The sequence below is a fragment of the Syngnathus acus genome, chromosome 13 (genome assembly GCF_901709675.1).
Source record: "Syngnathus acus chromosome 13, fSynAcu1.2, whole genome shotgun sequence".
In the NCBI taxonomy this organism is placed as follows: Eukaryota; Metazoa; Chordata; class Actinopteri; order Syngnathiformes; family Syngnathidae; genus Syngnathus; species Syngnathus acus.
The window spans coordinates 11,304,657-11,328,810 of record NC_051098.1 but is presented as its reverse complement, the minus strand read 5'-3'; the positions used below and the strand labels follow the sequence as shown (position 1 = coordinate 11,328,810).

General features: G+C 41.2%; 1 protein-coding gene across 3 annotated transcripts; it reads left to right on the top strand.

Annotated features, from left to right (window-relative positions):
* Positions 1–126: 126 nt before the first annotated feature.
* Positions 127–24,154, top strand: dpf1 (D4, zinc and double PHD fingers family 1). Of its 3 annotated transcripts, none has more exons than XM_037267986.1 (13): positions 127–265; positions 7,255–7,284; positions 7,633–7,793; positions 8,256–8,363; positions 8,555–8,643; positions 8,740–8,829; positions 9,371–9,449; positions 9,551–9,682; positions 18,557–18,676; positions 19,625–19,737; positions 20,402–20,545; positions 20,615–20,696; positions 21,405–24,154. In XM_037267986.1, the coding sequence occupies exons 1-13, from the start codon at positions 153–155 to the stop codon at positions 21,473–21,475; spliced, it is 1,332 nt and encodes a 443-aa protein (XP_037123881.1). In that variant the 5' UTR covers positions 127–152; the 3' UTR covers positions 21,476–24,154. The 3 variants fall into 3 exon arrangements, with proteins under 3 accessions (XP_037123881.1, XP_037123880.1, XP_037123882.1); XM_037267985.1 differs by having other exon boundaries at positions 129–265; positions 8,516–8,643; XM_037267987.1 differs by lacking the exon at positions 20,402–20,545 and having other exon boundaries at positions 133–265; positions 8,516–8,643.

Here is a 24,154-nt window from a genome sequence, read left to right as displayed (position 1 = left end):
CATCCTTGAACTCGCTACCCACGCTGGTACTTGTAGTGCATTGCTCCTGGACATGTTTCATGTTGACATGCGTAAAAAACTACACTTCCCCTCTGCTGTCGCATGCGCTCCCGTCTCCCATTGGCTGCCCATTCCAGCCGCAGCCCCAGAGAATGAATGAAATTGAAATAGCTGCTACATTACATGTACAATACCGGGCGCCGCATCCTTGCATTCTATCATACTACACCAAAATGGCCACAGCGGTACAGAACCACCTCAAATCGTAAGTACAACACATTCGCCTTTTCCCTATTGGTGAACGTTGTCAGTGTGATTGAATTTACCGTTGCACGACTGCCAACACCTCTGTGCATGCCGCGCACACAGCACAAATAGAGGGAAGACAATAAAAATGCAGAAAAGTTGCCTATCTGCGTTGTGTCGGCGCTACGGGGCGATTGTGCGTTTCGGTGCAAGCGGAGCGTGTGTTGATTTTCTCCGAGCCAGGTGCAGCGCGCATGAGTGCAGGAGCATGCAGGAATGCCGGGGCTGGATTCAAGTGACCCGGTATGTCCCTTGCCAGTGTGGCCAGCCAAGATCACGGTCAGAGGCAGGCTGGAGGAAGGCAGACAGTTGAGATAGCGTTACCTGTGTGGACAGAGAGGAACAGGTAGGAAGCTTCAGGCGACAACATTACCTTTAGTGCTCGCTATTTTGGCCGAGGTATTTAATTTTATTCTAATTAAGTCGGCAATCAAAGCCTAATTGCAACACCACGTCCTGCATTTATATTGCAATTTAGCGCGCGTTTAATTCCACAATGGCGTGCTCCAGGAGATTAAAGTTCCTTTGAGGCAGCATCTTTTTTCCTTTTTTTTTTTTTTGACAATGCCGAGTCTTTTTGTTTTGCCGTGACTGTCTGCAGCGGAATGCAGACGCCTGCTACCCGCTTAGGCATCCGGCCAAAAAGGTGGATGGTGAGCATCTGTGAGGTACCAGTGCAAAGATTACAGTATTACGCTTGAACTCATATGAGTTGTTTTGTTCGCCACATTTGCAAAGGTTGTGCCATTTGGCGTGGGATCTATCTGTGTGACGCAGGCGTCCATGAATGACTCTCCTGTATGGGCTGCTTTTAAAGAGCACTTGCCATGCATGCAGCTGGAAGTCAAAAGCGTGGTGCCTTCATAGCCTCACATTGTATTCTATAGTTTGTAACACTGATGTCAGGTGAATTTGATGGTCTGAATTCCATGAAATAGAAGATGCTGGTGAAAGGGCAAGATATGAGAAAGAAGACTTGGCTGAAATAATGATCTCCATCCATGCATTTTGTTCCCATGCACATTTTAGCAAAGTGTCCATCAGGTAATTCATCAGTTGACAGGTTTGGTTTCTTGGTCTGTTGTGTCGCAGGTTTATCTTTGTCCTGAAATGCCCTCAAAGCTGCTAATTAATTCAGTAGATGTGAAACCTGTGGTAAACATCACCACTGGGTGCCCACTGTGTTGTGTTTGGACGTTCAAGACAAATCAGCAGTGACTCCTCCAATCTACTGGGGTCTTTCCAAAATTCCCTCCGCTTTCTCTCTCTTGGATTAGAGATAATCTCTCTCTCTCTCGCTCTCTCTTGCTCTCTCTCGCTCTTCTTATCACCCCTGATGACCCGCTTCCACGTTCAGGCCCTCTCCCTTCATCATTTTCCCCATCCATCCATCACTCCTTCTCCATCCCTCCTTTTATTTGGACACGTCCAAATTCACAGTGTTGCTCTCCTTTTGTCACATTGGTTCCACTGCCCAAAGCCCATCAAACTTCTTTGCATGTTCCGTCGAGCGCTGGGGAAAATTTTATTCAGTTTATTTCACAGAAATCTTCAAGGCTCTCCTTGAGCTCATTTCCTTTTCGGTGGACTCACAGTACATGTTGGCATTCTCAACTCTGACTTTTCATCTTTTTGTTCAAATGAAATAATTTTGTCTTCTTCTCATGTTGACCAACCAAATACTGATTTCCCCCACCCCCCAAAAATTCTAAAAAAAGATATCCCACCTCCAATCCTTTGTTTGTCTTCATGGGTGCGTGTTCTGGTATTGCCAGCAGTTCTGTTTTTTTTTTTTTTTTGCCCTGCCTGCTCGGCTGAGCTGAGTGAATAATGAGTTCCATGTAATAAACCTCGGTGTGCAAACAGGCCCGTGTGATGGCTGAAGCACAGCCATTTCTACATCTTCATTTTCCCTTTCAATCTCCCCCACCATTCCTTAACTTGCTCATCTGTAGAAACGTGTGCGTGCGCGCGCACACACGCACGCGCACACACTCCCTCCTGCTCATACTTCTTTATTCATAAGGGAGCAAGCCTTAAGGTCTGATGTTTTTAAGGGTTATTTCGTTTCCTTTCATCTTCTCTTTATTTGGATTTTATTTCTGCTTTACTTTTTTTGGAGAAGACAGGATTGAGAAAGACTGTGAGAGACGGATAGAGAGAGACATAGATAAGTATTTTTAGCTCTATGACCTATTTCTCCAGTGCTACCTAACTGACAGTCAGTCAGCCCCACTGCTTTTGGGACCTTGAGTGATTTCCATCCAGGAATTTGTAGTTCAAACTAGTCATCCGAGCTGAACGATCGCAGAAGAAAACAACGCAAGCGTCTTGAGGATGAGTGCTCGATTCTTGTGTCCGGTGCACCTTGTTGTCAAGAGTTCTTAACACCAACACCGCTTCTTTCTGCATCTCTTGAACAGGGATGCAGACATGGGAGGAGTTTCTCGTGATGGTGGCGTGTTTTCAGAGGGAGGGAGGGGGTTAAACCAAGAAATCGCCAACCCGTACACTCACATGCGCACACAGGGCCAGATACGGGGGTAAGGAGTCCATCGCCATTATAAGAGGCCAAGTGCAGTGGCAATAAATCTCACCTGAAGGAGCTGCTCAGAGGCAGATTGCCTCACCCTGATGCACTAATACACACTGCAGCTATAGCTATGCGCCGTATACACCCACACACACACAAAGAGCAGATATGCACGCATGCACAGGGCGATCGAGACACACTCACCAATGTGACTCTTCATGCACGTGTGGACAGGAAAAAAGAGGCAAGTGTGCACATAAAGGATTCAAAACCTTTTTGGTGTCTTTTAGCAATAATATTGTCACACCAAAAACTGTGAGCTATATGTTCTGTTGAGATAATGGACATCATCATAGGCAACTCTATTCTTAAAATGTTAAATCTGTGGTTTTTAAAACATACATAAAGCTACACACATACTGCAAGTTGTATGCATTAATGGGCGAGAGAGAGAGAGAGAGAGAGAGAGAGAGAGAGAGAGTTATTTCAGCGAGCGAGCGAGAAAGTGGAGGACAGTGGAAAAGAAATTGAATTGGGGGTGGTGGTGGTGGATTGGTACGGGTGATATTGCATAGTTTAATCTGTTGAGTTCAGCCATGGAAGGGCTGAGTTGGGGGAGGGGATGAACAGTACAGAAGGCCGCCTGATATTACTTCTTGACTGTGTGCACACACAAAGCTCCTCAGGCCAGGAAATGCCACTATGAGTGGACTTTTTGTTCACGTGGGTGCGAGCAAGTGCACAGATGGACAGCAAGTGGGTGAAACAGGTGTGTGGAGCGGGTGTGTAGACTTGACTGCAGGGGTACAAATATTTTGAAAGCTTTTTTTTTTTTTAATGCACTTATCATGCGCCAATATACACAGCAGTAAGTGATCTGCAATCTGCTGTTTTCATGAAGTCATCTACTGAACATCATAAAATCAACTTGCAGTCTTTTTTCTTATATCACAAATCACAACTGAATCAGAACTACTATCTTATCATTTGGATTTTTATATATATATTAATTTGGGTGCTTCCCAAGATTTCCTTTGAGCATCTCCAATGATCGGGTTCTACCGCTAGGGGGAGCCCTGTGTACCTCTATTGCACTCTAATGAGTGTTAATTGCTGTAACCAGGAAATACAGTTAGGAGTGTGTCAGAGAGAGAAAGGGAGGATGAAACATTGGACTGGGCTGAAGCAGACTGCTTCTGCAGCACAGGACAGGACAAAAGCTCAGGGTGTCCTGGTGGAGTCACTAATTCTGTCTATCCAACACTAAAAGAGATGAATTAATAATTTCACAGATACCGGTGCATTTTAATAGTATGATTCTGAAAGGAGCAATAAAACATAACCAAATGATTATAATAAAATATTGGAAACACCTCTCATTATCATGCAGAGCAATTCTACAACAAAGCAAATTACAATCATTATAATAAAAAAATGTGAAATGAATATCTTCACAATACTCTGTCAAGACTGGATCTCATCCGGCTGTGCGGATGTACCCAATGATGTTTACAGTAGCCAGTATGTGACATATCTAGGCTACAATATGCATAGAATAGATGTTCTTTGTGTTATCTGCAGCCTTGCAATGTGAAAGGCTGAGTGTTTGTTATTAAAGTAATGTCTGTCTGGACATTTTTCATTGCAGCTTCTGCTTAGTGTACATTGGGCAAAATGCCAGTTAATTACCGCTAGGCTCAATCTATTTCCAATTGCACATTCTGTAAACAGTTAGACAAATTAATCCTGGAATTAGAAAATGAAAGAGGAAAAAAAGAATTACAACATTTTAGCCTTTTTTTGTTTGAATGAATGAATTTGATTGTGGCATGCGTGGTGTGATGATTAGTTTCGTTTCTGGATGAGACTCTGTGTGGTGTGTGCGCTTAGCATCCTGCCTGACCAGCTGGATCATAGCGGCGCTGCTGGGAATATAAATTGTTTATCTTAGCACAGGTGTGGAACGTGGCGGCAGAAAAGTAGATGCAAAATGTACGCCGTGACAAACCCACAAACTCAATAAACCAATCAAGAGATTCGATTAACATAATTTAAAACAACTACAGTATTTAAAGTCATGGCTTTGCATCAGTATTAGCATGTTTTGTATATAATTTTTTATTTCATTTTATAATTTTTTTTTTTTTTTTTGTGTTTTGTATATTTTACATATATTTTTCTGAACTTATTTTAGTTGCTTTTATTTCCTTCTAATTGAAGTTGGACAAATGTTGACTGGATTTAAGACATACATTTAAAAAAAAAAAAAAGAAACACTAACAGAACTCAACAACATTTGAACTGATAATCAAAAGCAATTCATATCTGGTTTTTTTTTTTTTTCAAACTGCTCCTGAAAGACTGCATCTAGATGCTTCAGTGGTGACCATTCTCACCAAAATGAAGGCTTTCATGGTCCCCATTATGTCTGCAAGCCTTTTTTTTACGATTAAAGATGAAAAAGTGGTGTCCATGAGCGATCCCCCCCCCCGCAAAATGAGCTTTTCACAGGTCATCGTGCTCCCATCCTTACTTTTTGCCCATCATATGTCACTCTTCTCCATCTCCTTTGCCCTTCCCTGTCTACTCTCCCCATCCTTCCCCTTTTTTGTTTTAATCAAACCACCTTCTTTTAAGGCATTTCCTTCTCTACTCCCCCTCTTCTTTGGCTCCACCGACTTTCAATCTCACAAACAGTCATTTAGCTTCCCTATCTCAATATTATAAGACTTGGCCGCACCTAAATTGATGCAAGCTATTTTCTCCAGCTGTCAACTTACAGTATTATCACGGAACATTTCGGTAGCTCAATGGACGGCATGTGATGGAAGGGAGAGGATTGCAAGTGAGAGGGTGCTTTGGGAGGTGGTGGATGGGGAGCTCTTTGGTGGCCTGTTTTACATTTTGAATGTGTTCTCAACCCCCCCACGAATCGTTCTCTCCCTGGTATTTTACTTTGGTCATCAGCGAAGCTTTAAATGCCAAGTATTCCCGTCATTGTTGTTTTCCGGCAAATATTACAGTCTCCCATCATTGCGCTTTACACAAAACAGGTATATGCCTCTATGGGGATCATTTCCCCCTCAGTATTTTGGCTTTAATTGATCATTTACTTTGAACAGGCCTCTATCGTGCACAATTCGTATTTGCTTGGAACTGCTGGGACTATCACTGGCACGGCATTAAAACAGTGATGCGAGCTGAAAAAGGCTGAAATGCTGAGAGTGGATGCGGCAGTAGCAAGAACAGATGTGTAAAGCTGATTTGTCTTCAGCAGACTGAAGAGCTCATTTGTTGTGACATATTAACAAACGTGGGCATGCTTTGCCCCACATATTGTTTGCCGGGATCACATCCTTTAAATGTCACATGGCCAGTGTTGGCCAGGGAGATTGCAGGATTATTTGGGTAAATTTTAAAAATGCTACCCACAAACTATCAGCATCTGCTGAGCTGGGACTGAGTTTTTTTTTCTTCAGAGAAATGCATATTTAAAAACCATAAACAGTCTTTTTGTTGTATATTTAGCTTTTTTTTTTTCAGTTGTATTCATTTTTTAGATGTTAAGCCCTATTTTAGTAGACTGGCACACCTCCATTTTCGTTCTGGTGCAAGTCTAGTTTAGCGTGTTTGGGAATTTGGCAGACCGCATTGTCCTCTGCAGGTGTTTTTTTTTAAAAGACAGGAGTGTTTTTCACACCCAGGCGCATGATTTGTGATAGAAGGCGGTCTTTGACGACAGATCTTCAGTGCCAACTTTACACTGAATTTACTTTACTTTGAATTTAAAGGAAATGCTGGGAGCTGCTTCTACTGAATGGCAAGCAAGTTGTGTACGTTTCCTCCCACAACGGCGCAAACGCCCCCTTTTAAAACACACAGCGTTTTGCACTAGACAAACACTTGTAGAAATATTTACAATTTAGGATTAAACAAATTTTTCAGTCACATCATGACTTATATTTTATCCATACATGGGTATAAAATTAAAGTGGCCAGATGTACCTAATAATGTGTCTCGTGGCTTTTCTTATAACTTCGGTGCATAAGTTAAAATTTTTTGGATATTAAGCAGTGACATTTGCTTACCTAGGCTTTGACTTGGCATGTGTGTCATGTTTCTGGTGCGTGTAGACCAGAGTGACCTTGGCGCATGTGCTCAGCAGGAAGACGCAAGAGAAAAGTGATTAACTGTAAAAAGACAAAGAGGGATGTGAACGCACAATAAATCACGTCGAGAGAATGTAAAAGTAAATAAAAATGTGCTTATAGAAGAGAATGAAGCCCAAGGCACAAGGCGGTGGGGGGAAGGAGTGAAAAGTCAAACCAACAGTGGAATGGAGAGAGGGAAAACAGGTCGGGAAGAAATATGACTCATACTGCATCTGTTGGGCTTCTTCTTGTCTCCCCCACAGGCAATCTGGAGGTGCAGTCATCAAGAACAGGTAAGAGAGCACAACATGGCACTGAATGTTAATAAGACTAAATCAGTGAATGAGAAAAAAAAGATTGCATTCGTGACAATTGTGTCAAATTTGACTGTTGTGAGTCCTTGCCAGTTCATCTGCTGCACTTTAATGGCATCGCGCAACTCTGCAGTTCAACACTCGATACCTTTTAAATGAAACCATTTTAAACATCATTTGCGAATTCGAAAATGGGACTCCAATGATTGTTTGGAAATGAAGGACATTTTCAGTGCGTGGAAATTTCAACTAAAACAACAATAATGAACTGCAAGTCATTTGAGAGTGACGCATTTCTTTCCTCCTTTTCTCGTTCTTGTGGTCCAGTCTTGGGGAAGAGTTCTACAAGGAGGCCATTGAACACTGCCGAAGCTACAATGCCCGTCTGTGTGCCGAACGCTCCATGCGTCTCCCCTTCCTGGATTCCCAGACAGGCGTGGCCCAGAGCAACTGTTACATCTGGATGGAGAAGAACCACCGTGGACCAGGTGGGACTTTCATATCTGCTGACAACTAGTTTCATTTTATTCCTTCTCGGGCACTGCTTGCTTCTTTCTGTCCTCGCATTCCTTCTTTGGTTTTATTTCCTCCGCCTTGCTTGCTTACCCCCTACCTTGTGGGCCATCTTCTCTACTTTCTTTACTCTAGCATTAGTGTATTTGGCAGAGAAACAGACACCCCTGCGGCGATGATATGCCACTGGCACAAACGAGCCCTCAGAGAGATACTTACACTCTGTGTGTGTGTGTGTGTGGGTGTGTGTGCTTAAGATGACAGGCTTTCTTTACTTTATCAAAAGTGTTTTTGTGAGTTTACTCAATGAGACAATATACTGTAAGTTGCTGCTGTCTTTTACAATGTGCATTAATTGTTTTAATAAGTATGCATAAAATTGCTTTTTTTGCAATGTCTGTTATGGTGTGTGTGTGTGTGTGTGTTTTGAATTTTAGGTCATGCACCAGGTCAGTTGTACACATATCCCGCTAGGTGCTGGCGTAAGAAGAGGCGGTTAAATATTCTGGAGGACCCTCGGCTTGTACCGATTGAGTTCAAAATTGGTAAGGAGGAAATGAAATGTATAATAATCGACTTTATGTTGGAAGTTGAATTTTTGGAAGAGGTTTGCAACGATATTGTTAATAGAGCAATATTGTTATGCTCTCTGGTTAGTAAATTTGCTAGAATGTTTGTATTCTCATTGCAATGTTAGACTATGAAGCCTCCCTAAAGAAGGAGGGCGGTATTCCAGATGGTCCTGTGTTGGAGTCGCTGCTTGCCGGGGATGCGCTGGACAAGAAGGTAGAAACGAAAGAGGAGGAGCCCATGAGCGAGTGTCAGGTAAGGCATGTCCGTTTTCCTGATCTCTTTCTGGTTTTCTTTCAGGGTTATGTTATCTTGTGTTGAGTTACCGCACAATCTCTATTTCCTCTACAGAAATTGCTTGTCGGAGATTTCCCTCACGAGCTAGATGTGGACGAGATGGAAGAAGATGTTCCGAAGCGCAAGAACCGTACCAAAGCACGGGTATGGCATCACTGACATTTTTCGTCATGTAAAATGCATTTTTTGTTGTTGTTGTTTTGTTTGGATTAGATTAAAGCGAAGGCAAGAAATACAAACGATCCTGAAGTTTGGCTGCTGAAAAAAAAAAGAGTAATCTTTTTTTTATCTTTCTGTTTTTCCTCATACAGCTTTGATTAGACGACTTAGTTGTCATTTTTCTGTCTCTTTCGGGGCATCATGTGGGAATATAATCAAGTGTTAACAATGTATCTTGAATACGATCACACACTCTTTGACAGCGACACCAGGCTTGTTAATTGGAGCTGTTGGTCCCCTGCTAGGTGTCATCAGTCCCCTCCTGCTGGAAGTGAAACTTTGCACTGCGAGCAGATGATTAAAATGCAAACGTGTTCATGTGTTGACACGTGGAGTGATGAGTGTTTTGCTCCGCTATTTTAAATGTTTGCTTCTGCAAGTATGTGCAAACTGTTTTGTCCCTGTCACCTAAATTATGTGTGTGTTTACATGTGTGTGTGTGTGTGTGTGTCTGTGTGTATGTCAGGCCTGTGGGGTTGGTGGCATGAGAAAGCGACAAGAGCCACCTGCTATAGAAGACAGAGACAAGCCTTATGTCTGTGACAGTGAGTTTTGCACTAATAACAGTATTTTGTAGGTTTTTTTTTTTTTTTTATTTCCGAAATTCAACTTACTATGTTTTTCTTTGTCTGTTTTTGTGTTCCAGTATGTGGAAAGCGCTACAAGAACCGCCCAGGGCTGAGTTACCATTACACTCACACACATCTGGCAGACGAAGAGGGCGAGGAAGACTCAGAGAGGCACACACTCCCCTTCCAGCGCAAAAATAACCACAAGCGTAAGTCTGTGGATGGTTGTTGCATTTAGCTCATTGATGACATTGAAGTCTGTTGGTTAGTTTGACTAACTTGCAGTACTCAGGTTTTGGGTTCAAATCTTAGCTTGGGCCTTCCTGTGTGGAGTTTGGATGGTTCCTGGGTTTTCTGCATTTTTTTGCTCACAAAGAGGCATGTTGGGTTAACTTAAGATTGTTAAGTGAAGATGGTTGGGATAGGATCTAGTTCATGGGTCACTAGCATGGACCCCAAAACCACATTAGTAGCCCATGGGCATGTTCTAGATATAACTCACGAGTGAGACGTGTTTTTTTTTTTTTTTGCCATACTTCCACTGGTATAAGATTGTAAATGACAATAATTTACAAGTAACTATTATAGTTCAAAAGTCAGTATTGTAGGGCATAGCTAAATCCTGGAAAAAAGGCAAAAAAATGTGTATTTTATTCTTTTTATGTTTTATACAAATAATATAATATAACAAATTTATATTTTATATATAGTTCTATAGTATAGTACTATAGTTCAGAGGTCAGTATTGTCGTGCATGGCTAAATCATGGGAAAAAAGCTGAAAAATGCATATCTTATTATTTTTGTTATATAAATAAATAATATAAATAAATTTACATTTCATATATAATTTTTTTATAGAAGTCTTAAAACCTGTGCAGAAAATAACAGCAATCTTTAGCAACCATTATTTTGTTAAATGCCGCCCCCGACTACCAGTGTCAGTAAAAATCAATTTTATAAAAGTACACAATGTAACGCAACTCCTGCATTGGATCTCATTGTGCAAATGTAACTCATCAAGTGGCAACGAGTACATACTGTACCTTTGTACAGTATGCTGCATGCTCCGATAAGATCCATGTTCCCATTGAAACTGTGGCGCACGCCTCTCAGTTAATTGGCAGTAGACAATGTTAGATTGGTCTATCTTACTGAACAGACTAGCCCATCGTGTATGCACAAGTGTGTGCATGAGCATTTTTGCTTGTGTGTATTTAAATTGTTTAATATCCCCCATCCTTCCCTGCCAAAGTCAGTCCACACATATGCACATGCACAGATAAACAGACACATGCACATATACATTACACACACACACACACACGGTCTTTGAAAATGCAATCTTCCCTGCTGCAATGAATAAAGGAAGCTTAGCTGTCTTGCCGGTTATATATATGTGGGTGGGGTCATGCGAACGTGTAGCCCGTTCGCCCATGTATGCATTCATGTCTACGTTGCAGCATTATGGCTCTCCACTCGTATGTGTATAATGGAGGACACGCTACCACCCGTCAGTATTAGCCCATATGTAATAATATTAATATGGCTTCACTGAATGAGAACAGCACTGCATGCATAATTCATGTTTTATTCTGGCTTTAAAAAAAGCTGTCTAGACGCTATAGGTGCCATATGCAGCTTCTAGTGTGCACAAAGTCTTTCAGAATTGCCACCCCATTTTTCAGTTTTTTTTTTTTTTTACACTGTTCTTTTTTGTTCTCCCTTAAGTCATTTCATTCATCATCTAACGGAATCTTTGCCTTCCTCCGGAGCACAGATGATATACTACTTACTTAAAAATAAATTATAAATGCATGTGTGCTAAATGTCTTTTTTTATTGTCTTTGTAGTTTCTCATCGCCCAAATACGATAGGGGTCGACAAGAATGAAATTGCATGGAGGCAGCAAAGAAAAGACTGTGCCTGCGTGTTGGCATTGATGAGATGGCGAGAGGGTTGAAGACAGATGGGAGGAGGATGAATAAGGAGGGGGGGGAGATAACGGGGTGCGCTCAGTGTCCGACTGAAAATTGGTTTGGTTGGAATCAAGATGCAGGTAGGCCAATTGGTCGATGAAAACAGAAAATGAAACGAGCAAATGGCAGAATGCAACTAGAATGGGACGGTGTGGATGTTGCTAAGAGAATAATGATGCAAGGGGGTTTTATATAACGTCCACTCCATTTCAGAATTGAGATTTAGGGGCTACTTTATCTAGAAAGATAGACAGACAGATGGCCCAATGTGGAACAGTCGGAACACTGAGTGTGTGCTGTCTGGTCATTGGCCTTGAGTTGTGTACATGTGTTATATGAACAATTATGGTGTGTGTGTGTGTGTGGGGGGGGGGGGGGGGGGTACACATCTGCTGTATGTGGTCAACATGTAATAGAGCTCTTTGAAAGTCAGCATCTCTTTGTTACGACTCAGCATTGTCGTTGTTGTGATTATTTTTACACAACAATATGGCCTTCTCGTTTGGGTCGACAGTTTTAGAGATGAATTCTGATCAGCAAAATTCATACAAGAATAGCTGACAGACTAAAATGGCAGCTCTGTGTTTACTGTTACATCTATTTAGTCCTCTCTTGGGACTGAACTTGCGACTAGTTTTTTTGGCCACAACTGAGAAATAAAAGCTAGGAATTCATTTTTTCTTATTCATGTGATACATGGGACAAACGTGCTGTTCGTTCCAATGTTAAGATGTCCCATGCAGCGCCTTCGTGGATGTGTTCATAACTTTTCATGACAGCGATTTTTTTTCTTCGCTGTTGATTGGTTGATTGTTGCCACTGCTGCTTGGCTCAGGAGAGAAAGGGAAACGGCTGTTGCCTAGCAATGTGGTTTCCATGGTTACCGCCAGGGCTCCCACCTAAAGACTACACTGTTATGTACATTGAAAAAAAAAAACATGAAATAGTCATGGAGAGAGAGAGAGAGAGAGAGACAGAAAGAGAGGAGGCAGACAGACAGACCGACATGCAGACAGACAGACATGAAATACGAATGCAGGGTGTAATGAGGAAGGAAGATGTGAGTTAGACACAGTGGGACGGATGGACAAAGCCAAATCATGAGGAGGGCAAGCTCAGTTCATTAAAAATAACATAAAGAAAGAAAGCAAGGCGAAGTACGCAGACAAAGAGAAGAAGCCGTTTTTTGGTGTAGAGACTGGAAGAAAAGCAAAAATACGAATAATAAAAAAAAATCTCTTCATGATTCATCATATAGATTCCCCCAGAGTGTTGGGCTGGTGAAGGCAGGGTAATATTGGAGTCTGCTACATTTGGTATTCTGTCTCAAGATGATGTGCTGTGGCTTGCCGGCGATGGCTGCTTGCTTTGTGGTTCCACGCTTGTGTCGACCATGTTTGGATATGCTGCCCTCTCCAATGAACCAACCACACACACAAACACACCAATATATAATACAGCATTCCCTACCGCACTTCCTAAATCTACCCTCACCCACAAACAATTTGTCTATTGATATCTTGTCTGGGTATGGAGTCTCTATGAGTCAATGTCATAAAACTGAATAATAATAAAAAATAAACAATTTAATAATAAAACAATTAAACTAATAATAATAATAATAAATTATTTAAAACTGATAATCAAAAAAATTGTTAGCATGTATACATTTTTTTCTCAATAGCCGGTGTGGAGGAAAAAAACAGCGTGCCACCAGTACCACCACATTTTTTAGGGCATAACTGCCACAACAGTTCCTCACAACACCCATTTAGACTGTTTGGATCTCAAAATTTCCATAAGATTACTTCTTTCTTCCAGCCCAAATGACTATTTGTTATGTGATGTGTTGTGTTGTGAAGATTTGGGCACACATTCAAAGCTATTTCACCCTAGAACAGAATAGGATCTATCATTTGCATCCTAACTGAGGGGACAGAAGCGTGTGCTGGCTAAGTGGTTCTTTTCAAGGGAGAGCAAGTAAGCGTGCACACAACACAAAGACACATTTTTGTGTGTCTGCAGTGTGTCTTTGCACCCATCTGTGGCTATTTACTAAACGAGCTCACAAATGCAGATTGCAGAATATGATCAATTCGTGTACGTCGCTTCAAGTCGGCGTTATTACACAGCGGCCATAGATCAAGTTTTATTATGCACCAAACCTGCTTCTCCCTACCTACTTTGCAATGTCATCTCTGCACGCACTTGTATTCTACACGCATACACTTTCCGCATGTACACAGACACACACACACATTGCATGCATCTCGAGCCACTCATCTTTGGGAGTTACGCAACCTGCTGAGTGAGTGAAAAATATATGTGTGTGTTTGTGTGTGCGCGTGTGTGTGTGCGTACATTGGAGGTCGAGTTATATATGATAGCTGCAGTGGATAAGGGACAGATATGGCCAGATGTATTGCAGGACAGAATTCCAATTAGATTTTTGCAGGTAGTGTAAAGCAGGATGAGGAGAAAGTCGCCAAAAAAAAAAGAGCTCAAGAAAAGAGCAGAGAGAAAAACAGCCATAATGAGAACATGTGCAAAGTGCAAAGAGAAAGAGAAAGGATGGGGTACATAGGCAGAGGGGAGGAAAAAGGGATGAGCGAGGAAGACGGTGACTTTTCATCTGTGACTGACGGTTTCCATCCGACTGCATTCTTGTCTACCAGGAAAACCTGAAAATGTCTCCTTGAGCATCTTAGCTATTGTGTCTGCAACAATGCATATGTATGGTATGTACATTTCAGGTAATAAAAAAAGAACCCAACATGCTTTGTGCGAGTGTGTGTGTGTGGCTGGACAGATGAGGAGCACCAAGACTCTCATTTATCACATTATAGAGACAAAGTGGGGGATGGGATCGAAACTGGACAGCAAAAGTTATTAAAGCAAAGACTCTGGAGTAAATTTGTGTGCGTGTGTGTGTGTGTACTGTACTATGCTTTACTCCGAAGAGGTTCTCCTCATTAAGCAGTAAGGCGACAGGAGTGCAGAGTGTGTGCTTTCACAGGCGGCTGCTCCGATACAACCAGAGGCACGTTTTTTTTTTTTCTCCCCACCTCCCCTCCTTGCACTCCTCTTTGTACCTCCACCTCATCTTGCACTTCTTTTTCTTCCATTCTCTCGACTCTGCTTTGCCCTTTGCGTCATCCATCACTGAAATCCTCATCTGTCTTGCTCCTGTCGTCTTCTCCCCATTATATTGGTCACCTCGTCTGTCTTGTTTTTTACTAAAAATTAACACAATCTCATATACTATATGTAAATGAATTTCTTATTAAAATCTATCTTTCTATCGTTCTTGATGTTGATAAGGCAAAGGGCCACAACATTACAGTACCATTATGAGAGCAGGTTCCACTATTAATAATTGGTTGCCTTCATTAGTTAGTCATGATTGAATGGTACATGATAATCCTTCAGAAACTGCTGATTAAGTTTTATTATATGCTCCCTACATGGCACATGTGGAAATGTTGAGAAAAAAAAAATCAGAAAGTACCCAAAACGTCAATTACCTGGCCTGGAAACTTTGGGATCCAAACATATTTCAGGGAGTGGGCAGTGCCCTCGCAGCCCCCCCTCTAGCTCCGCCACTGATTGAAGTGATTGCTGTCAAGGGAGGCTTGAACAGGTCATTAAATTTAAAGGTTTAGGTACTTATAGTCGATTCTTGATGACCGCTGTTACTTATAGCGAACACCAGAAAATCCATCTTAGGTGATCCGGCAGGTGTGAATGTCGCATTGCAGAATCAGACCTTATTCAAAGGTAGTGTGAGACCACTCAAACGCAACTCACGATCTAAATTATACAGCCGAAAAAGATCTGTGCAACATCAGGTCATTTGTGTCACGTTAAGTCTAATGTATTTAACGTGAGGTACTCATGGAGGGCCAACTTGACCCGTTAGCCACCATTTGCATTCTATCCGGCTAAAAATTCAAAATGCCAAACATTACATTGGCTCTGAAATATTTGAAAGGTCAAATTTTCTCAAGGGGTCAAATGTGGAGCATATGTTATTTGGACTTCTGCCAGCACACAATAATATTAGCAGAAAAGCATTTACATTTCTAAAATAGGATAACATTTGACCCCAGTCAAAAAGTCATATGTATTCTTGTGACAAAGTCAAATTGCTGCATTATCTCCAAACTATTCAGTTTCCATTAATACATTACTCAATGTAGCATAATGTGAAGTCAACCCAATTTTACTCTACATAGTTTTATTTCATTCGCTACATTAAAGAATGACTTGCGATAAAGCCATTATAAAGTTAATTATCACTCAGTTTTAATATTTCTAATCCTTCAAATTACATTCACTTAATATCGTGTTTCATTCCACATAGAATCTTGTTGGATTTTGCATAACTTTAACAAAATGAACTTGTTACACAAAATATTAGCATATTAGATAATAGTGTATTATCAAAAATAGCGATTGGGCCGTGTGGAAGAAGGGTGAAATAAGCTGATGGGGTCAAAGAGTAGAGTGAGAAAAGAAAGATGGGGGGTAACGTGGTGTCGGGGGGGCAAGGAGGGGTAGAAATAAGGAAGGGAGGGGGTATTTGTGGATTCATTGCTCGCTGGATGATTCCCAGGAGGATGTCTCTCCAACACTTGAAAGCTGTGAAGTGTGTGGTTCTGCTCATACTCCTCTTGGTAATTGGAAGAGGGGAGGGGGGGGGGGGAGTAGGTGGAGGCGGGAAAGGAGGGGTCAGTGAAAAGGGGAGATATGGGGGTACAACAAATGGAAATGCAAGCAAGAAGGAGACAAAAAAAAAATGGGGCTGGTGGATCACAGAAAATATGGCGCTTGGGAGGAAGAGGTGAAATTCACATTGTTTTACTTGCAGCATGTTTTTGCCTCACGTTTTGTTTTTTTGCTAGTTTCCATTCTTCTCGTTCTCCCTCATATGGCCAGCAGTGGCGTGTCTGTGGTTGCAGGCTGGTTCTAAAACAAGCCCACAGGCATTTAATCATTGATGGAACCCCCCCCCCCCCCGCCTCCTCCTCCTCTATCGGGCAGCCTCAACTCAAATACAGCAAGACCTGCTGATTCACTTCTGCGGTATTCAGACACTCACAAGCTTGCAATACAAAAACCAAGCTACACAAACATTACTGTTGCACATACTCGTGTTCCAATTGCCCGTCTTGCATATATCCCATCAGGCCCAATCAGTGGCAACAAACATAAAAACATAAAAGTATTTATGACCGTAAAAATGTGACCATACTGTGTTTGTTTTGGCTCCAGGCTTGTTTATAATGCACAGAAAACATCTGGCTATGTTGATTTTCCTAAACATAAAAACACTTCAATGCAGAATTATTCACTCAGCAGCCACAACATTAAATAGAGCTGAAAAAAAATGGAGACTGTTATCCAAACTAAGAAAACAACACTAAACACGCTGTACGAAACTGCACCAGGAACTCGTCCCAGTGTCCTTCTCATCATGCGGTTTTAGCAGCAGCAGCAACAATTTTGACACATTTACAACCTTTAAGTATTAAAACTCAGTGGAAGCCTGCCAAATTAGATACAGCCAAGTGATATAAATTACAACAAAATGCCCCCCTTGGCATAAATTTTAGTATCCCCGGCAATTAAATGCAGAACTTGTATACAATTTTATATTGTGTAATATGAAATATTATATTTTGTTTATAAATTACTAAAACTAACACGCTGAGTTTTAATTTTCTTTCACAAGTATTTCCCATCGGTGCAATTTCCATTTTCAAGCCAATGGGTTGTCAGTCCTATTAAAGATGATGAGACCTATAACGCCACACTAAATCTTCTATCAAGTGATGATATGAATTTTTATTAATCAACCAAAGCACAAACCAGGACCTCACGTATCTGTTGCCATCACCTGTTTGATGAAATACAGGTAATATATTCCATAATGAAGCCAATGCCACCGAGATCTCATCATGTTATCGCTCGCAAAAAGATTATTAAAATTGTGATACGGCTATCTGTCTTATGAATTTAAGGTAAAACTGGCAAGCCATGGTCAGCGGAACTCTATAAAACCGCCTCGAATATTTTCCTTCCACAAAAGCGCCGGTGATTTAAATATCATCGTGATAACAAGCCGATCCTAACATGTTATGATGTGTAATATTGTTTTGATCCGAGCATCCATGTTGTTAAACAGTGCACAGTAAAGTGTTTTTATAGTTACGACCAGCACTTGTTTCGTTTTACTGTGTCTAGGACAGCAGCATATATAAATACTATTATGCAGTCATTCCAAATCTTTGTCTCTCGATCTATCCTGATCAGAAACATCTAAATTATTGATGGAATTGGAAGGATTACAACGACTAACCCTGTGAGGCTCCTTCTCTTCTCACCCTCTTTTCAATCACATTATCACCCACCCCACCCCCTTTTGGCCAAACCAAATTCCACCCAGGAATGGCGGGATTAATGACCTCTGGCTCATGTGCGCACACACACACAAACACACACACACACACACACACACACACACACACACACACACACACAAGCACAACCGCATGCTATTGTCTCTCTACGTCTTATCTTTTGCTATTCTTCATCACGAATGATTTCTTTGTTGTTTGTCGAAATGTGTCTGCATGCATTTCTATTTATAATCCACGTTAAATTAAAAAGGACCATACATTGCATCTTCTGGAAAGGACACACATGTGCAAGAACAAGTGCGCAGAGGTCATGTGACTGTTACGCAATCAACAGCAAAAGTAGCAAAGACAATTGAATTGTCGAGATGGATGTGGAGGCTGGAGCTGGACTGCTTGTGAGTTGGTCACAGCAAGGGTTCTGTGCCCTCTGCTGGTGGGAGGACATGGCTGGGTGCTGGGTGCACACCAGACAAATATGCAAGATTTTATTTGGCCCTTTCATTTAATGCCTCATTTATTTCTTTTTTTAACCTATACAACTTCCATATGCTTCTTGATTGTTTTATAACTTTAGAGGTTCCACTGGCATATGTAATTACATTAACTTTATTTTTTCCGAAGCTTGTCTTTATTATTTTGTCATTGTTTTCTAATGCGCCATTTTGTCTTTGTCCCTTTGACAGCCAAGAAAGCAGCAGATGGCTCGGTTATCGCCAATGGATACTGCGACTTTTGCCTTGGAGGCTCAAAGAAGACTGGCTGTCCCGAGGACCTTATTTCCTGTGCTGACTGTGGACGCTCAGGTAGGGTAAAGATTATGGGGATGTTTGGTGGTCCTCTGTTGATACACAGTGACCTTTTCTCATCAGAAAGGTCATATCATAGACTCTCAATTATTTTAAAAAATGGACCATACCAATGTTTTATGAGCCCAACTTCAACCAATCATGTACAGCAAAAATGATGGCAATACATGCACAGAATTAAGATGTAGTAATATTATTTTTAAAATTCCAAATGGTTCACTGATAATGATTTTGTTAAAATCAAGCATACCTTTGTTTTCACCTTCTTGTGTTTGTTTCCTTTCATGTTGTAAGTTGCGTGCATTTTCCATCAACAATGAATTTTATTTGATTTGATTTAAATGAGCTTCAAATAAGAATTTAGGCTGTGCATAGGACTCGAGTATGATGATGCTTCTGCATGTACCATTTATTAGCTCATCAATCCGTTTGTGTCAAGAGTAATACATTCCTAAAGTCTGCATGAATGGACAGATTGCAGGTTTGCTGTATTTTGATTTGATTTATTTGATTTGTTCAATTGATGTTTTTTTGTTTATCCAAAATAAAACCAAAACAATGTACATGATTTGTAATGTAGAGGCTAAAGCATGCAAAACACTGGTATGGTCCTTTTTCACGGCACTGTCTCTAGAAAATGTACGTATAAATAACGAAGTAGATGTATGGTAATATGTAACATTTTTTGAATTACACAACATAATCAGTTTTAAACAATGCAAAATAGATGCCATCATAAAATAATTATTGAATGAAATCTGATGTCCACATCCACTGTAAACATCGTTCAAATCTGAATAAATCACTTTGAGGACGTAATCCAATTAATGGATGGATGGCTGGCAAAGCCCAAAGTACAGAAAGTAGTTGTGAAAATTGTGTGGGTATGTCCGTGCTGGTGTGTGTGTGTTTATGTGTGTGTGCATTTGCATGTGGCGCACCCAGGCCACCCGTCCTGTCTGCAGTTCACAGTGAACATGACAGCTGCAGTGAGGACTTATCGCTGGCAGTGCATCGAGTGCAAGTCCTGCAGCCTGTGTGGCACCTCTGAGAATGACGTAAGATTTCACTCAAAAGGAAATTTGTGGAAAATGTAAAAAAAAAAAAAAAAAAAAAAAAGGAATCGGTTTCTAATGGAACATTTGCCTCGCAACAGAAATGCCACTGCACCTGCTTTGTGCACATGTGCAAACAACAAAGCCTGCTGCTCTTGTGGTCCTACTGGACATGTTTTTTTATGATTGCAGAATGAAATCAACAAAGCTTTATGTACAGTAATTACATGCGGTATTTTGTACAACATCGTCCCAACTCCCATTACAACAATTTCAGTGTTCCTCGTGAACCCGTGTGGCTGCAACCACACACAAAAACACAATTTTACTGACTGCCGGCATTTGAATTTAACAGCACAGCAGTCTATGACACTCTGAGCTGTATATAAGTTAGCAATTTTAATTGTTTGGAAGTTCTATTTTTAATCAATTAAAATCTCTCAGCTCTATGTAAGCGACTCCACCCGATGTTTTCATTTCCCAGCCGGAAGAAGGCCGGCGGAGCGAGGGTGGGCTGCGCCGTTGTGGGAGTGAACACATCCAACTTCAATTGTAGTCAATAAATAAAAGTGGCACTGCACTAGTCGTGCACTTGAATCACGACATGTCGAAAGCACATTCGCAAGGTTTAGTTCGACTTTCTGCCACCAAATTGTCACTCCGCCAGGTGCATCTCCAAGACACTCCTTCAACTGCACCGGACCGCTCACCTTGGCGGAGACCGGTCTGCCAACCAAATTGGCAAACACGTACCACGAGCCTAGCGCCGATACGAAAATCAGGATCCGCCGTCATCTGCGCCATGGCGCAGGTGCGCTGTTTACAAAAATCAAATCCGCCATGTTATCAGTTGAATTGAGCATTTGTTTTTCTGTTCCAGGATCAACTGTTGTTTTGTGACGATTGTGACAGAGGTTACCACATGTACTGCCTGAGCCCTCCTATGTCTGAACCTCCTGAAGGTATGTAATACTTTTGCTAACCAAACCTAGCTTAAACACTGGATATGCTTTTTTTATTCCAATTTCAAGTATTAGAAATCAATCTAGCGAGAGCCTTCTCTAACAAGCCTGCCTTGACGGCAAGTCACAACACAAATCTAACTGTGGGGGGAAATAACAAAGGGCCAATTATTTTATAAACAATACTAATTCAATACCAAATTAAATACAAGGTGTGTGAGTAAGAATCAGTGGTGTATGATTGGTGCAAATATGTTGACATGTGTAAATCAAAGGTAACTGGAGTGAAAATTGAGGACAAAACCCAAAAGTCTTACCTGGTGGGGGAGTTGAGAAAATAAATGAGCACAGCACAAACAATTTAACAGCACAGGTGACCTCACTCAGGTGACCCCACCCCTGCCTACCATAGGAAACCTCCCACAACAGGCAGGGGAGGGCTGTGATCATTCATGAACTTTCAACAGATACTTTTTAACAGAACTTATTTTTACAAATGCTGCACTTTTGATTCCTAATGAATGCGCCAAACCCGTCCTAACCTACTTGTCAAATCCCTTCCAAGCGCTAACCGCGGGCCCAAATGTGATGCTCTGACAGCAAGCTTTCATTTACAGCATGACTTAACACCCTGAGATGAAGGATTAATCCAAAAGGCTTTACAATAGCAGTGATTGAACTCGTCATTTGTGTGTGTGTGTGTTTTAGGAAGCTGGAGTTGTCATCTGTGTTTGAGACAACTGAAGGAGAAGGCCTCAGCCTACATCACCCTCAATTAATTAATCTGGAGAGCTAGCTTTGCGTGCCTCATCCTTTTGGCCCTTCATCCCGTCCCAAACATTCCCTCCGTCGCCCTCTGTCTGTCCGTGCTTGGGTTGCCCTTTCGAGAAGCACCGACGCACCCCCACGTTCCGACCCCTGCGACCTTTGACTCAGCACAGGACCCAGCGACTTCATTCAAACATCTCCTGAGGAGAGCTATGCTGTAACTTCCAACGTCTATTTGCTGCTCTGCTGTGAATCGACGACAGAGACACATCCACACACAAAAACACATTTTTCTCGTCTGGTGCAGAAGAATTCATCAGCTGGCAATAGGTTTGCTCACGAGACACTCCAGTCTGCCAAGGGCACTTTGGAAGAATTCTACTCCATTGGTGCCCCCTTAAGGGCCCTCAGAAGAGCCCTAATGATCTTTGGCTGCAACTCATTCAAGTAGAGAGTGAGAATTAACCAAGACGGAAAGGTGCGAAGCACAGGACGTGGCTCGGAAGACTCCGGAAAAACAACAGGGCCGGATCTTTCACTCATACAAACTTTGGAAAATAAACTTTGAAGGGTGACGCAATGAACTTTCTCCGTAAGATCTTGCTGCCCTGAGCAGTTTCCAATAATTGTACAGAATTCAGACACATTCTAAAAGTAAACTCTTGAAGACAATTTAACATCTAGTGGATGATCTCAGAATGGCTTTTGAAAGCTTATAGTGTCCATTTAAGATTAACATGTGGAAGAAGAGAGGGGATCCACTCAAATCAACTATCTCTGATCAAACACTGTATTTGGGGCAGGGAAATGACTGTTTAAAAATCCTTCCACTTGGGTGAGACAATGACTGTGAAGCCAACACATCACCACGTGCTTGCATATCGTCCGTGTGTTGAGAATGTAGGATTGTCGTGTGCAGTTTGTCTGGCCTTTTTTTTTTTTTTTTTTTCTAAAAAAAAGGATTCATTTTTATTATTTTTCATTTGCATGTTGTTGTTTTTTTTTGATTGTTTGGGAAATGTATCGTTTATAATTGAACAGGAAAGAAAGCACACTTAAATCGCAATAATGTCTTTGTGATAAAAGCTGTTTTGGCCAAATTAGGCGTGTTTTAAAATGTGTGTGCGTGGGTGCGTTCGTGTGGATCCGAGTAGTAGTTGTAACTGGCTCCAAACTCAATGGGAGCTACTTTATGTGAGGTGGTAGCAGTTGAGTAGGGGGGATGTCATTTGAATGTGAGAAAAACAACAACATTTTACTTGTCAAGCATTCCGGCAGTGATGCGGGTGAGACTGAGTCGTCGTTTTAAACAGGAAACGTTACAAACTAGGATTATTTTCGTGCAAAACCAAATTCAAATGAGTCTCGGAGTTCACACTGTGACGCACATCAGTCTACCAGCCATTCCACAACACCAACTCTCAAGTGATACATGATTATTTTTGCGCTGTTTTGCTGTCTACCTCTCTTTTTTATTTTTTTTTCATGTCCCTCAATATTCAGGGGCTCAAATTGTGGAACCAACTGCAGTTTTTCTCTTTATTATTCAATTTACTCTGTCTAAAATAATCATATTTTATTTTAGTATTTTAATTTAATTTGTATTTATTAATAATAACCACTCCAATAACTCAAGCTCAGTATGACCAGCTGTAGTTGCATCCAAATGCATCTCTCTCTCTCTCTCTCTCTCTCTCTCTCTCTCTCTCTCTCTCTCTCTCTCTCTCTCTCTCTCTCTCTCTCTCTCTCTCTCTCTCTCTCTCTCTCGCTCTCTCTCAGCACAACAAACCACTAAAACCAGCATGCACATTTGTGTCACTCAACTAGAGAAAGTACAATGTTTCATTAAAGATGCAAAGTCGTAGATATTTTGGGGAGGAAAAATAATATCCTGAGCCAGGATGTCTGGCTGACCTGACAGGAAACTCACAAACTAATTTAGGAAATGATTTTAACCAAACAGGATTCATTTTTCCAATCATCAGTGAGATTTAAACGTAGATACAAAGAGTGCAAAAGGGAAATATCATTTTCTGTCATTTGTTCTGTGCAAGTCTTAACTCATCATCAGATGTTTGTAGAACAGTACAGCACAGAGCTCCACCAAAGTCAAGCAAAAGTAACAATTTAAAACAAGGAACAATCAGTGATGAGCGCCTATTAATGTTTTGTTAGTGCATCTGTTCATTAGTGAGCGTATTTCCGGGTTTATGGGGGGTGAAGAACCAACTGGCAGTGCCATTATGTTCTGGGGAGCTGGCAGATCCGTTAATGCCATGCAGCCTCAAATGGTGAAAATGCAATCCTGTATCTGCAACTTTACCAAGTTTGCTTTGGTACGTTCTGCATTATCTGTTGAACTCTCCTATTAAAGTCTCTGAGGTTGTCATGCTGGTTAAATCCACAGTCGTATGAGTGTAAAATCTTGATCTGAGTGGAAATAGCAGACTGAATGTGTGATTGAGAGAATGTTTGTATTTTTTTTTTTTTTGATGGATGGTAACTGAAAAACCTTTAAAATGAAAAGCTTTGCTGGCACTTAACGTTGGGAGTCATTTTTTGATTGTATGATGTGAGAAGGAGATGGCAGCCATTTTGTGAGACAAACACTATGTTTTGTAAATGGAAATCTAAAACATCCCATGACCCAATTTCAAAATGTGGTGTGGCAAGGTCAGAGTTGATCCTTT

What these genes read in the sequence shown, in the direction of transcription:
- dpf1 (XM_037267985.1), top strand. Translation starts at nt 153, where the DNA reads ATGAATGAAATTGAAATAGCTGCTACATTACATGTACAATACCGGGCG. An exon ending in CAAGCCTTATGTCTGTGACA is followed by an intron (nt 9,450 to 9,550) that starts GTGAGTTTTGCA and finishes TTTGTGTTCCAG; the next exon opens with TATGTGGAAAGCGCTACAAG. An exon ending in TCATCTGCGCCATGGCGCAG is followed by an intron (nt 20,546 to 20,614) that starts GTGCGCTGTTTA and finishes TTTCTGTTCCAG; the next exon opens with GATCAACTGTTGTTTTGTGA.